Source organism: Phascolarctos cinereus, unplaced genomic scaffold, assembly GCF_003287225.1.
Source record: "Phascolarctos cinereus isolate Bilbo 61053 unplaced genomic scaffold, phaCin_HiC Scaffold_2;HRSCAF=192, whole genome shotgun sequence".
NCBI classification, from domain to species: domain Eukaryota; kingdom Metazoa; phylum Chordata; class Mammalia; order Diprotodontia; family Phascolarctidae; genus Phascolarctos; species Phascolarctos cinereus.
In genome coordinates this window covers 253,536,420-253,552,274 of record NW_027555625.1, presented here as the reverse complement: position 1 = coordinate 253,552,274, position 15,855 = coordinate 253,536,420, and the positions used below count along the sequence as shown (strand labels likewise).

Below are 15,855 nucleotides of genomic sequence, written 5' to 3'. Positions count from 1 at the left end.
AGGTAGTAGTAAGTGACTGAGTCCAGATTTGAACCTGTCTATTAACTGCACATCCAGCATTCTTTCTCATGTCATTTTGTTTGAGATGCCTATGTGACCTCTAGAAGGAAATATCAGACAATTGAAGAGATAAGTATTTGTTTTTCAGGAGAGATTAGTGTTGGAGATCTCTCTCTCTCTCTCTGGATAGATAGATAGATAGATAGATAGATAGATAGATAGATAGATAGATAGATAGATAGGGTTGGGAGTTCTCTTCATATGTGGTACTCTTAGAGACTGCAGCCAGGATGAGAGCGTTGGGCTAAGAAAGACATGGATGATGAACTATCCATGTCTTTATCCATGTAAAGGAACTCAGAGAAGGAATAGACAGGAAGATAATCAGGAGAATCAGAGAAGCCAAGGGAAGAGAGGGTACCCAGGAAGACGAGGGTCATCATAGTATGAAAATCATCCCAGAAGGCAAGGAGGAAGGCTGAGAAAAGGCTTTTGGATCATGCAGTTTAAAGAATGGCTATTAACCTTGGATAGAGCAGTTTCAATTGAGGGATTGGAAGCAGATTGCAGGGGATAGAGAATGAGTGGGTGGTTAGGCAGTAGAGGCAGCAAATGTAGATGTTTCTTTCTAGGAGCCTGGCTAAATTATTACAGAGGTATGCTTATCATTCTTGGGAATTTTTGCTGCTTAGTCTTTCTGATTTCTTTATGTGTCTAAATATTTCAATTTGCATTTAAGGAAAACTTGGTAAGAACCGAGTAGTGATTTATCTTTGAGCCCCCCACCTCCAGATCAGGCTTCTGTCTTAAACAATATTTTAGAAAAATATCAAGGCTGAATATAGGATTTCTAGATGACATCCGAGCTAGTTACGCTCTGGCCAACCTGCTCAGGAGAGTACAGATAGTGAATACCATATCTTCCTTTCCCTCTCGGTCCCCCAAGAATTGGCTTATTGCTAGCTTTTGTGGAACTTGGTTATTTCATGGTTAGATTTTAACATAAAACAACTCTTCAGTTCATTCTCAGCAGGAGAATTTGCTCATCAGGATTTTAATTATGTTCCTAGTTTTGAATTTTTATTGTAAGGCAATTCAGTGTGGCCTTATAAAGAAAGAACTTGATTTGAACAGGCCTGTATATTAACTGTGATTGTGAGAAACATTAGTGTTGCAAATGCTAGCTTCTATTTTACTGTCAAAAAATGGCAGGTCACTGTGTGTCTGTAAACAATGCAGTTATGAAATGGCAGTGCAAGGCTGAGCTGAGCATGCTCAGAACAGCCTGTAGGGGGAGGTGATCAGAGAAAGATGATCTAATTCAGTGCAATTCTTGGGATTGAAAGACCTGGCTACAGTATTCTAATGACAGAGCAGGAACAATACTTCAGGGACTAAATCCTTATCCATGGCTTAAAGATTCTGAGGATTTCCTTTTGTTTTTTTTTAAAAGGACGATAGGCACTAAAGAGAATGTCTTGCTTTGAACATATTTCAGAAGACTAGTGCCTTAGCATGGGGAGGGTGTTTCTACTTCAATTATAAGAGGATTCTTCTTCTCCCCCCCCATTAGTCATCTCCCCTCCTCCCCCACACTTTTCTTCATTTTGTAAGAGGCTTCATTGCTGCTGCTTGACGTCCTCATTTTACCCCTTCTTTTCCCTCTCCCTGTCTTTTGACTTGGGATTTTGTATTTAAGAGGGCCTATAAATAAAAGAAGGCCTGGAAATTCCAAGAAATTCCAGGCGTTGAGAGGGAAGGCACTTTCCCTTTATGGCAACCTGGCTTTTGAAGTTGGAAATGAAGTCAACTCCTGTATTCCCTTGAGTGTGTCCTGATGAACTGAGGGTAAAGAGGAGAAAATCTGGAGGAGCTGTTTTTCTGGAATTGTCATAATGTGGATCTTTTAACCAAAAGAACTAAAGCAAGTATTTGGATGAGAACTGGAATGGAGGCATGCTTTCTGTTCTAAATTTGTTTGCATATATTGCTTTGCTTCAGTTACCTGTTTTAACACATTTTATTCTCAATTCCTATTCCAAGTATTGAAGTATCCTGTTCATAAACTTCAAAAATTGATTGCTTGATGTGGATGGGAGAAAGTTGAGCTTCCGTATATAGCACTGATTGCCATGTAGAATTTGACTCTTGCTTTTGTTATGCTACCCTTTTTTGAGAAAGATAGTGAAAGTGCCTAAATAATACTACCTCTGTCAACTTCGTTCTTTGTCTGTACTGAGGAAATGGAGGATCTACAAAATCCTGATTCTGTAAATCAACACAATGGTCATAAATTAGGTCTATTATTAAAAAGTCTCTTATAATCTTATGCATGTGCTTCTCCATTTGGGGGCTTTAATATGCAGGGACTTCTAGCTCTTTTGAAAGAGAATTTGGGAGGAGGATTTTAGTAACCAAAAAATGATAGTATTGCCTTGAAAATAGGTAGTTTTCTTTGTGAACAGTAAACTTTATTCCTTTTATTGATGAACTTGATCTCACCATAAACTTTTTGAACAACATGTCATCTTGTTTTATTTGTTTTATTAAGCTAAAGTGAACATGATTGCCAGAGCCTTTCAAGGAAGTAGTTTGCCCTTTAGTGAACAGGATTTTGAACTGGGTGACACCATCTCAGAGTATAGGTAGGTGCAAGGTGCATTTGCTCCTAAAGAAATATTAAAAGTTGACAATAGGGCTTCCTTTGCCACCATTTGCTTCCTAAACAACTCACTGGGAAAAGGAAGTAAGGAGGGCATGGCTTTTCATTGAGTGCTATTTACAGAAATAAATGGCTATGTTAATTCTTTGTATGCCACTTATCAAATGGTTTGCCTCTCCTCTCATATTTGATTTTCTACTATCTGGAAAAGTTGATGCTTTTCACATTATGTGAAGTACTGTATTGTTGATGTACTCCACAGAGGGGTTGCTCCTGAAGTAGAATTTCATTCCTTAGCTCAGGCCCAGTGACTTAAGACTTAGTAGGGGTTTGGAGGGGAGATTATTTGAATGGAGGGTGACAGTGAAAAAGATTGAGTGGTGGGTGGGTATGAATATAAGTATTGCTGGAAGCTTTCTTAATACTAGACCAATAATCCTTTTGTCATTCATTTCTCTTTTTTAGACTGATGTATCTTTGGAGATCTCTGTTAAAGGAAAGACTGAGTTTAAAAAAAAACAACCCAACAACTCTTTTAAATATATTTTATGTTTAATGGAAGGAAGGATAAGTCTTCAGCTCTCTTTCTCTCTCTCTCTCTTTCCTCTTTCTCATATTGACCCCTTCCCTGCTACATTAGACTTTTGTTTGTGGTTTTTTTTTCCCCTTAACCCTTTTGGACCATTGTCTGAAAGCACACTTTATTTGGGTTTGCCCTATGACAAATAAGATCACATTTTTCTTATCTTTTGAATGATATGTATGTTATGATTAATTCCTCTCTGGACATAAGGAGAATGGACTAGTATCTACTGTACTACCATTTTTCTATTGTTTTATTTTCTTGCCTAGAATCAATCTCCTTTGCTTTAAACCCTAGCTACTTATGAGATTCCCTTTTCCAATTCATAGAGAAGGTGTGAAAATGCTTCCTTGGGCTGAGGAATTGTCTCCATTTAGAAAACCTTACCTAGAGATGTTTTAGTTCTACAATTAGAAATGCTCTGTAGCCACTAGTCTGCTCACATCCCCTCCTCCCCCTCACTTGCTTAGGTGCTTTGAGCTTTGGAAATTACATCCTTACTTTAAAAAGAGAGGAGATTGCCTGTGTCCTTGTGTGTCTTTAGTCCTTGGATTTTCTCATTCAATAAAACTGGCCTTTAGAAGGTTTTTCAAGAAGCAAGCATCAATTTCCTTGTTTATCTTTAAGGTTTCCTGGAAGAAATAGGGACAAAATGATTTATTTTCTTTGTGGTACATAATTTTTGTGACATCGATATAGTAATAAAGATTAGAAATCATTTTGTTATAGGCAGTGATATGGAGATTGACGACTACAGGAAAAAGAGAGCGATTGGGACTTTTATTTTGAAACAGCGTATGCTTGGCAGTTGGCTTTTGTTGGGGCTGCTGTTGAAGCCGACATTGCTCTGCTAGGAGGGAGGGTATAAAATTTCTCTGCCAATCAGGAGACGACAGATTGGGGCATGGTGGAGTGTGAGCAAAAAGGGAAGTTTGCTTTGAATTTAAGGGGAAAAAATGGAGGTATTGGCACTTCTACAAAGTTGCTACTAACAAGTTTTAGGTGAAACTGTGTGCTGGATGGCTGGGCTAAATGGTTGAACAGTTAAAAAACTGGACTGTTTTGGAGGAGAGAGAAGTGTGTATGTGGCTCTGTATATGTGGCTGTGTGTGTTCTGTAGAACTCTGTGAATACTGTCTTCATGTTGGAAAGTATTTTTTCCCTGAAGTGGATGGAGCTGACTTCTGATAGGCCAGTAAGGAAGGGGAAGACTGCCCTTTTTTTGTGGTAGCTAACTGGGAGGTGGATTTCAAATACTGGTATTGCTTCTTTCATGATCACTGACCCAATGATTGATTTTTCTTTTCACAGGACATAAATATATCAAATTGATGTAATATGGGGGTTGTGATTGTCTTCAGGAAATGACAGGAACGATTCTCTTTAATGTTAATGAGTGCCATTTTGAGTTGTTTTAGGGATAGGCATTGGAAAAAGCTGTCAGGAGAACCTTGTAAAAATGTTTTGTTTGGTAAGGAACCTGGTTATTTTAGGGAGATGAACAGAAGCTCTCTTTGTCTTTTACTGACTTTTTGGTGCTATGCCATTTCAAAATCCACCATTATATGTCCCAAGTTTGTCTTTGCTGAGTAGAATATATAAGGAAAGTTTTCTGTCTTGTAGGCCTGTTCTTGGTCTTGAAGAAGGGAATATATTATTTAGGAGTAATGGTACCAAAATTTATTGTGACTTAAGGAACTTAGGAAAATGGCTAGATTAGCTATATGAAAATGACACCTGTATAAAGAGTTGAAAGACTTGAGGTTAGAACAAAATTTGTGTTGAATATGAAGGAGTTTGTAACATCAACATTGGAAGAGCCAGAGACCTTACCTAGGCCTAGTTTTATGATGAGTAGCTTTGTGAAGAGTTACTTAGAGTAAGTCACTTTAGGAACTTTTCAAGTGTAATAAACATGTGTGTTTGTGTAATCAGTTTTTAAATGAAAGAAAAAATTTAGTGGTGACATTCCAGCTACCTTTCAGATTGCTAAATGATGGGATAAGAAATGCCTAGGGTACTAGATAATTTAAAAAAATCAGTCAACTTATATTGAGTGCCTACTGCTTGTGTCTTGTATTAGCACTGGTAGGAAACTTTTTTTGGAGTTAGTAGGGTGGCAAAGGGACTTTTCTTTGGCAGGTACCAAGACAGTATAGCTAGGCACTATCTTTATTGTAGGGAGAAATAAATACTAATGAGACTAAAAAGACTGAAATTGGTCATTGTTATTTAAGGTGAAATATGTTTCTTAGAAAATTTAACTTAAACTAGTGTTTTGTACTTAGTACCCCCCTACTTTTGTAGTTTTTCAGGTTTTGATAAGTAATATTTTAAATTAGATTTACATCAGAATTTGGAGAAGTTTGTGTTAGTGTTTTCTCATTTTTCTAGAAGAATATGTTAATGTCATGAAGGACAGAAAATAGGCTAGCAAATCTTTACCAATAATTAGGCAAGGAAAACTCCAAGTAATATCTCAGGAGATAGTCAGGATAGCTCACTTTCAGGTCATTGAATAAAGCTTTGTTTGGAAGTCTTCACATGGCAAAATAACTTAAAAGACCCTAGCTGATGGCCCACTTTGTTCAAGCCCTATTTCATGCAAGAGAATTTAAATACAGCAGAAATCTATACTCTTCCTTGGAGTTAATGATAAAGCCATTAAACTTAGAGCAATTAGCATTGTATTCTGGCTTGCACTGCAGCATTTTCATGTAGGGAGAGGACATTTTTGATCCATCATTATTAGGTTATGCTTTTTGAATTTTTCTATGACAATGTTAAATAATTTTTGCCAATTTGTCACCACCCCCTCTTTCCCCGGCAGTGCTAGTACAAGATGGTTGGCCATTCTTAGTTGTACTTTTTGGAGCTGTGAAACAGAGCAAAGGCTACTAGCTCATATGGAGATTGAACCTGTGACCTTAGTTTCATTAATATGTTTTTGGAACTAAATGCTTTAACCAATACCGGGAGGCTTGCTGCATCTGGGACTCTGTTAATATTGAAGGAGAGAGGAAGATACAGTATGTTGATAAACTACATACATTGAAATTTATGAAGCAATGGATCTACCTGCATTTATAATTCCTAGCTTTCTCCCGGAATCACCTGGGATAGACAGGTATTTTTCTTTTAATCACTCAGTATGTTTATTCTTTAGCTCTTTGGACCATCAGGGCTATAGTTACCATCTGCTCTCTGTTGTTCTACAACCGTTGGCTTGACCTAGGTTTATTCCTCATTTAGGTCATATGTTAATTAAATCTTCTTCCCAGGGACCAACACATTTTCTGGCTACCCATGTGCATATGCGTGCACACATAAGTGTGTGTATATACAGATATACACATATAAATACACTATCTTCTTATTGGATATATTGAATGGAATGTCCCAAAGACATCTCAAATTCAGTATATCCAAAACAACTCATTATTTTCCCATCTAAGCCTGTCCTTTTCCAAACTTTCCTTTATCTATTAAGAGTACCACCATCCTTTTAGTTACCCAAGCTTGCAACGTTGGTATCATTCTTGACTTCTCATTCTCACTTTTAGCCAGTCAGTTGCGAAGTTTTGTCATTTTTACTGTCACAGAATCTCTTTACCTGTTCTTTACATTCATACAGCCACTATCCTATCGCTCTCGTATCTTGTCTTGACAATTGCAGTAGCCTTCTGTTTAGGGTATTTGCCTTCAGTCTCTTCTCTCTCCAGTCTGTCCTTTGTACAGCTATCAAAGTGATTTTCCTAAAGCACATTTCTGACCATTCAATAAACTCCAGTGATTCTTACTTCTATGATTATATATACATTCTTCAGCATGACCTTTAAAGCTCTTCATAACCTTGCTTTAGCCTGCCTTTCTATCATTATTATATATTATTCTCCTCCATGTACACTGTTTCTAGGCATCTCTCCTCTTCTTTTTCCTGTACTGTAGGTTATATTCTGTGCTATATAGATATATGACAGATTCTCCTCTTCTCTGTTTTTTCCCCTCCTCTGTCCTTTTTCATTTTTACCAACCCTCTTTAGGTGTATTCCATTCCTGGCCCAAATTATCTGTCATTCCTATATTTTCAACTGTGATCCAGAAATTCAAATTACCTTCTTAGACATGTTAACCAGATGTTCACTTCTTACCCATTCTTTTTTCTTCTGAAGTCTAGGTTAAGCCATAGGGATTAAAATATATGTGTGTTCCACATTTCTTTAGTTTCTTCACAAGATTTCATCATTCTTAACATTGCTTTACAGATTCCTTTTGACAGTATCATTAGTGCTCACATAAACAGAGGGTGGGTTGTGGTCATCAGTTGTGACCAATTGAGAGTTTTCCATCATGTTTAGGAGATGTATCCTAGATGACAGGAGACTTTTCTTGTTATTTTCAGGTTGAAAAATGGCTGTTTCAGAACCTCTGAGGATGTAGTGACTAATCAGCACTGCCATCCTCTTCTGACCCTTAATTTGGTTGATGTGTCACTAGATGGCACCTGTGGATTCACATTATAATTCCTCAGAGAACAAGTAGTTGCATCCTTTTCAGAGTGTCCAGCCTCTGTACAAGCCTCATTTAGCTCTAGTTGGTGAGTGATCCTTTTTCCCTTTCTCCTTTGAATCAGATGCTTTTGTCCATCTACCTGAAGAGAGGCCAGGATTTCTTTTTGCTTCGGCTGATCCCTTTTCATCTAAGTGTCTTTCTTTAAAAAATCCTAACCTGGATAGTATAGAGTGGTTGTGTCAGACTCAAATAGAAATGGATTCTGTAGCTGCATAATGACTTAGAACATTTCAAATTAATATTATCTATGTTAAATTATATTTTTATTCATTTTCTTAAACATTTTCCAATTATATTTTAACTTGATTGGGCCCAATAGGGAGCTAAAGGCCGCAAATTTAATCAGGCATAGAAGAAATCTTAAGGAATTTTACCTTCCTTTCTAGGATGGCAAGCATTTTTCCCTTTCAGCATACATAACTTGGACCATAGCAAAAATATGAACTTTGTGCACTTTTTTAAACCCTTCACAACCTGACCCTTTCCTGCCTTTCCAGTTATTCCCCTTCCTGAACTCTTGTGATCCATTGACAATGGTCTTCTTGCTGTTAACTCACACTTTGTTGTTACTTGCGTGTGACATTCCATTTTCTGACTTTTTTATTGGCTATTTTGGATACATGGAATGCTTTCACCTTTGCCTCCTGGGTTCCTTGGCTTCTTTCAAGAATCAACTCAAATCCTGTCTTCAGTTCTAACCTCTGCATCCTCCACCCCCTTTGAGAATACCTACCTTTACCTTGTATATAGATTGTATATACATAGTTGTTTGCATGCTGTCTCCTCCCTAATACACCCCCCCATTAGAATGTGAGCTCCTTGAGGGCAGGAACTTCACCTTTGTCTTTTTTTTTTTTTAAATCCCATGCTCAGTATGCTCAGCATTGTGTCTGACAAATACTAAGAGTTTAATAATTGCTGACTAATTGACTCTCTGTGCAAATTACTGTAACATTCTCTATGCTTTTAAGAAGTTACTTACACATATTCTATGAAATGTTTCTTTTTGACTTTATGAATTAGATCACTGTCATTGCTTTAACTCATTTGTATAACACTTTAAAGTTTACAGATTACTTTCCTCATGACAGTCTGTGAAGTTACGAGGTTCATGTACTGTTATCTCTATTTTGTGGAAGAACCAACTGAGACTGAAAGGTTACATCACTTGTCCAATAATTACCTAAATTACCCTGATGTTAGAACCAGTCTATTAACCTGTCTCCAAGCCTAGTGCTAAACCTTTCTGCCTTGTATGAAACCAAATCCTTTAATTTGCTCCTTTGAGGAGGTTCTTTGAGCCATCTTTCATTTAGCCTTGACTTCTTTATGTCTTCTATTTCACCTATACCAAGTATGTCACTATTGTTTCTTTATTATTGAAGCATGACATAGAGGCCATTCTTGGAACCAAGAAAACCTGAGTTATGCTGGCTGTGTGACTTTGAACAGGGCATTTAATGTCTGAGTGCTCTGGGCAACTCTTTAAGACTAGAACTTGCAGAGAAGGTCCCAACCTCTGTTGGTGGAGGGGATGTCCTCATACTGACATTCCCTATACCAATGCATTTACAGATCCAGTTCCTATTCCTTTAATAGTATATTGTTTTTCAGGTCTTTGAGCAAAGATTAGAGATAGTTAAATTAATTTATGAATTCTGTGATTCTTATCATTCTTCCCTCCCTTTGCTACTCTATTGCTGTAGGCTGTACAAGTTTTGGGAGTCTTTTGCATTTTTTTTTTCTGTTTGTGTGTCTCTGTGGCTGAAGAATTGATCCCCTGGTGACCAGACTTCTGGTAACAAGCTTCTCTGTGAGGCTAGAACTAAGCTAGGCTAGTTCTCAGGTAGCATAGACCATCATTGGCAGCATTCGTGAAATTCTTTTAGCTTGAAAGTACTTGCTTTTGCTTCACTGACTTAGTATTTGAAAAACGAAGTAAACTATCTTCATATGATTGACATTAAAACTATTTTGTTAACAATAAGCTTGCTTAATGGTAGTGTGAGGAACACAGCCAAGGATGATTTAATTTAATCAATATTTATTACATACCTACTCTGTGCAAGGCTACAAAAACAAAAAGAAATCTGTTCCTGTCCTCAAGGAGCTTACATTCTTCTGGGAGGAAATACAACAAGGTGTACAGATAAGCAAACACATGGTAACTTGAAGAGTTTTAACAGCTGAGAGAATTATGAAAGGCTTTGAGTTGGAGTTAACTTGTGCAGGATTGTGACTCATAAAGAATTTTAAAGGCTCATTAGGTTTCTGATATTAAGAGCACTGAGGAGGCAAGTCTTTGAATCTCCAAACATTTATTAAGGTCTGGAAAATCTATTAACAGTGCATATGTATACCGTCTGTAGATGTTGAAAAACCATTAGATTCTTTAATGGCATTGGAAAATTTAGTAATACAAGACAATACAGCTCATGGCTTAGGTAAGATGAATTCTATTGTAATCAAGCTGACAGTCTCTTAGACCTCTGGGTCTCTGAGATTCATGTCCAACTATTCTGGCCTCCATTCTGCCTATTTCTGGTTATATAGCTGGCTTCTTATTAGTTAGGTCTTAAGGTTAGGCGTTAACTTCTGACCAAGTGACTTTGCCAGGCCTTTGTGAAACTAAATTCTTATATTCTTCCAGGTGGTCATGATAACATTTGATCTGTCCTTTTAAATATCATGTATTATCCATTTGTTGACACTGTTCTTGACAGGTATACATTGATATCCTCAAGATCCAGATTAAAATATATGGCATATTTGGTAGCTCCTCTGTGGAGGACTTATGGAAGGAAATGGACAGGAATCTGACAAGACAGGAAGGCAAGGATGGTCAGCATTTTGAATAGGCAGAGAGTATACATAGATTGAGGATATCAAAAATCCATGGAGTAGAGGACTGTGCATCAAACAATGATTTCTAAATAATGTAGAACACCTTTTCTAAAGAAAAATGGAAATACTATCTTAAAGTAGTTGGGGATTCCTAGCTTCAGAGGGGTCTAGTCCAAGGGCAAGCTCAGGTATGTAAACTCTGACTATTCTGAAATAAATTAGATGGTGTTTAGTGTTTCTACAGCCATTTGAATTGTGTGTTTGGGGCTTTTCAGGTACAAAGGCCATATCTGTGTAGACTAAGGGGACCTAGGACAAGGGGAATTTATACCTTGAGCAGCAGATAGGAGAAAAGTGCTGTGTATATAATCTACTCTATAAAAAACTCAGGATAAGTCAAGATCAGTAATTTTTGTATCTAGAAACTTACATATTCTGGACCTGAGAGGCAGAAGGAAATATCCTAGATAGAATTCTAAAGGTAGGCTTCCCATTAGGGAATTACACTTTAATTTTAGAAATTTGGGAATTGGGCCTCACAGCCAGAGACATGATTCAGGTTTATAGAAGAACATAGTGAGCAAGAGTGCTGATTTGGAGTAGGAAGACCTGAGTTCTGATTCCAGCTCTTCTATTTAGTACCTGCATGACCTTGGCATTCCATTGATACCAGTACAATACACTGACTCTTTATAGTTATTCATCCTTCTTGTTAGATCATTGGCCTCTTTTCTTTTCCAATTCTATATCTCTCCAATGATATATTGTTGGCTCTATGAAAATTATTCTTTGGTTATATTCAGCAGCCTACTCAAGCCTACTATCTGCCTCTTTATTGTACTTTTAATGACTTAACACTAATTCTTAGGATACTATATATACTTCCATTACTGGAAGCTGTACAGCATCACTACATTGATATTAAGAAGAAGGAGTTTGCTTCATTTGGTATTAATAGGGATAATAATACTTGTACCACCTAATTCAAGAGGTTGTTAAAAGTTATTTGAAAACTATTGAACTATATTTTTCTCTTTCATTGTTTGTCTTCTCCTTTGTTTATATATTGTTTTTGAGGAGTATGATATGGTAGAGAATTAGCCTAGGAACCAGGAAGTTTCAGGTTCAAGTCCTGCTTCTAACACACATATTAGTTTAGTGACCTTGTTACTGAACCCTCTTAGTTCTCTAGGAAGTGCTTTAAGACTATATAAGCTTCAGAGGAGGTTCTAGCCTGCATTGTAGAGGGGGATTTCCTGATCTAGGCATTCCCTATAGTAGTGAAATCATAGATCTAGTGCCTATCCTTATCACTATCCCTATGCATAGTTACCCTAATAGACTGTAAGCTTCATGAGGATAGAGGCTAGGGTTTTGTTTTGTTTTTTGGTTTCTTTGTATCTCCCACAGCACAGTGCCTTAGACTGTGCCTGGTAGATAGTAGATATCCAAAAATTTTATTAATTTGATTTTGTTGATGCAGCTGACTGACTGCATAGACTTGAAATATACCTCTATTGTGTGTTTGTTTGAAAAAGATCTTCAAAAGTTTTGTGGGCTGTGCTGTTTTTCAACAGGGAAATATCCTTGGGATTTTGGTAGTGGTATGTATTGCTGGTAGTGATGGTTACGGGGTCAAAACCTATGATTTCATTGGTATAGGGAACTCTCAAAGAGGAAACTTCCTCTACCAACGCAGATCAGCAACTCTTTTGCAAATTACAAAGTTTTAGAGCTAGCTAAAATAGTGGTGTCAAACCACATAGAACCATACATAAGGATCCCTGCAGGCTACATAATGTCTTTTAAAAAAATCACATATTAACATTATCTATGTTCTGTTGTATTTTTACTTATTTTGTTAAACATTTCCCAATTATATTTTAATCTAGAGTTTTGTAGGTCTTGGGCTGCCTGTTGGACACGTGTGGTCTAGAGCACTGAGAGGTTTAGTGACTTCCCTAGGGTCACATAGTCTAGTTGGTCAGCCAGTAAACATTTATTTAGTGCCTGTGTGCCAGGCACTGTGCTAAGCGTTGGGGACACAGAGAAAGGCAAAAGATAGTCCCAACATGCAAACAACTATGTACAGACAAACAGGATAAATTGGAAATAACAAGATAATAAATTGGAAATAATCAGCAGAGGGAAATGCATTTTAGAGTTTATTTTTTATTTAGGATTTAGGCTTAAGAGTGATTTGGAAAGACTTCTTCTAAAAGCTGGAATTTTACCTGGGATTTGAAGGAAGCCAGAAAAGTCAGGAGGAGGAGAGATGAGGAGAGAGAGCATTCCAGGTATGCAGGGATAGCCAATGAAAATGACTGGAATCTGGAGATGGATCCTCTTGTTGGAGTAAGAAGGAGGCCAATGTCACTGGATCAAAGAGTATATGGAAAGGGGGCAGGGGGTTGGGGAGAGAGGAGGAGATATAAGGTATGAGAAGACTGGAAAGGCTGGATGATGAGACAGTTTATTAAGGGCTTTGAATGCCAAATAAAGGATTTTTTAATTTGTTCTGGGAGGTAATGGGGAGCCCTGGAGTTTATTGAGTAGGGAGGTGACATGGTCAGACTTGTGCAGGTATGTGTCACAGGACTTGAACCCAAGATTTCCTGATTCTGAGGCCAGCTCTCTGTCACATTTGGCATCACACACACATTTCAGGCACACATAATATCGAAAGTTCGAGTAGACTACTTTGGAAATGTTTTTATTTAATATTTTTAGCTCTGACAAGTAGTTTTGGAACAAAAGGATTAATTTTGATTTTGGGCTTCTATTTAAACTAGGATTTCAAATGTTTGCTAGAATTGTTAATTGGTACTGCATGTTTTAATCCATTTTGGTTATTCTGTTTCCTTGTAGCAAGCAGTGTTGAGTAAGGGGGAGATTAAGAAGGATACCTGCATGAAGACTGAACTGCTGAAAGATATCACAAACAATAAAGAAGAAGGTAAGTATGTATTTTCAGTTAAGACCTTTACTGCCATTTTTTGAGTTGGTGAATTTGAGATTGGTAAATAAGCACTGAAAACCTTGATTGTTTTAGGTTTCAGGTTCCTTTACTATTAAAAAAAAGTATTTAAATTGGTTTTTGAATGGGTATTCAGTAGTGCTTGTTGCATGCTATACGCATTACTGGTTATTGCTTATGAGATGGGAATTAGGAAAAGAAAAAAGATATTTTTATATAAATGGTATTATTGCATTTTTTCCTTTTATTTTGAACTGGATAGAAATTATGTAAGGTATGTATGTAGGGTCATGAAATGAATTGAGTAAGGAATCAAAAAAGGCTCTTGGCCTCAAAGGCAGTTTCTGGTATGTTTACCTTACTGTTTACTAAAATATGATGCTGTAGTTTGTCTAGATTGATTGACTTTTTGCTCCACCTTGGTTAAGAGGTTGGCTTTTTTGACCTTAGTGCTAAATTATTTAATCTGCCTGATCACCAAAGCTTTCTTTTTCACAGAGACCTTGAACTTATTTTTCTTTGTATGTGAGAAACTAACATTTAATGATCGGTTAATTAGTTGTATTCCTAAGTTTCTTTGGTCATTAGTAGTCCATATTGTTTTAATATACTAATTGTCATATCTAACACATCTTCACTATTATTTCTTATAGTCTGCTTATAATCAGTTAATCATCAAATACTTCATGAAATGCTTTTGCAAGAGATCTTACAAAATCATATCTTCATGCCTCTGCATAATTATAATTTCTTTTGTAAACATTGAGTTTGGAAAGTGCTTTCCTCAGAATTAGCCTATCTGTGGTTGTGCATGGATTATTTGTTATCATTTTGCAGAAGAAGGAAGTGTGGTGGCTCTTATCTATCTGAGTAACACAGAATCACACTACATTTTGAGAGTTGAAAGGAACTTTGGTAGTCACCTAGTCTAAACTTAAACCACATGAAAAGAATCTCCATTATAACATACCTGGCAAGTGATCATTCATCCTCTGCTTGAATACCTTGACGGAGAAGGAAACTCACCATCGCTTTAGTCAGTTATTTCTACTTAGGACAGTCCTAATTGTTGGGAATTTTTACATGAATGTCATTATTCCTTAAATGGCTTCTGTGCAATCTACATGCATTGCTCCTGGCTCTGCCCCTTTGGGTCAGAAGATAATTGTATTCCCCAACATGACATCCCTTCAAATACTTGCTTAGGAATCATGTTCTTTTCTAGGCTAAACATCCTTAGTTTCTTCAGTTGATCCTCACATAATATGGACTTAATGTTCTTCAGTTCATCAGTCTCTTTTTTAAACTGTTCTGTCCAGAGTACTACAGATGAGGTCTGACTCAGGCACAGTACTGAGGAAATAGGACTTTCTTACTCCTGAAAGCTGTGTCTGTCTAAATGCAGCCCAAGATCACATTAATGTTTTTGCCTGTCACAATATACTTCTAACTCACATACTGAATTTTTAGTTCATAAAAATGTTTAGGTATTTTTCAGACAAGTGGCTGCCTAAGCATGTTTCGTTCATCTTATACTTGTGAAAATGATTCTTTTTATCCTCAAATCCAGAGTTTCATAGTAGAAAGAATGTGGAATTTAAAGCAAGAGGACTTAGGTTCAAATCCAAAGTCTACAACTTATCCATGAGACCATGGACCTAATGTTTGTTGGCTTCAGTTTCCTCATTTGGAAAATTAAGGTGTTGGACTCATTTGGACTCATATTAGACTAAGGTGTATGGTCTTTCAAGATCAAAATACATAATACTGTATCTTTACATTTCTCCCAATTGAATTTTATCTTATTAGATTCAGTTCAATCTCTAGGCTTTCAAGATATTTTTGTATCCTGACTGTCATCGAGTGTGACGGCTCTTCCTCTTAGCTTTGTGTCATCTGTACATTTGATGAATATGCTCTCTATCTTCTTTTCCAAGTAACTGATAATATATTAAAGCATAAGTCTAAGCAGAGATCCCTGGACCATTCCATTGAAAATCTTTTGCCAAGTTGACATTAAACCATTCATGATTATTCTTTCATGCTGACCATCTAACCAGTTCCAAATTCATATATATTACATCTCTCAATATTCTTCTCAGGAATCACATAAGACATTTTATCCAAAGCTTTGTTGAAATCTAAGTACCTCTCATCTAGTCTACTACAGCAAGCTCCTGATTGGTCTTCTTGCCTGAAGTCAGTCCCATCTCCACA

General features: G+C 36.9%; 1 protein-coding gene across 11 annotated transcripts in view; it reads left to right on the top strand.

The window, feature by feature from the left end:
- Window positions 1–15,855, top strand: part of EHMT1 (euchromatic histone lysine methyltransferase 1) — a 297,878-nt gene that overhangs the window by 118,892 nt on the left and 163,131 nt on the right. For 9 of the 11 annotated variants that reach the window (XM_078149928.1, XM_020981693.2, XM_020981698.1 and 6 more), the window contains one exon: window positions 13,530–13,617. In XM_078149928.1, the coding sequence (XP_078006054.1) occupies window positions 13,572–13,617 (46 nt within the window). In that variant the 5' untranslated portion in view covers window positions 13,530–13,571. Of the gene's footprint in view, window positions 1–4,110; window positions 4,208–7,771; window positions 7,843–13,529; window positions 13,618–15,855 lie in introns of those variants that run through there. The other 2 variants (XM_020981696.2, XM_020981699.2) reach the window with 2 other exon arrangements.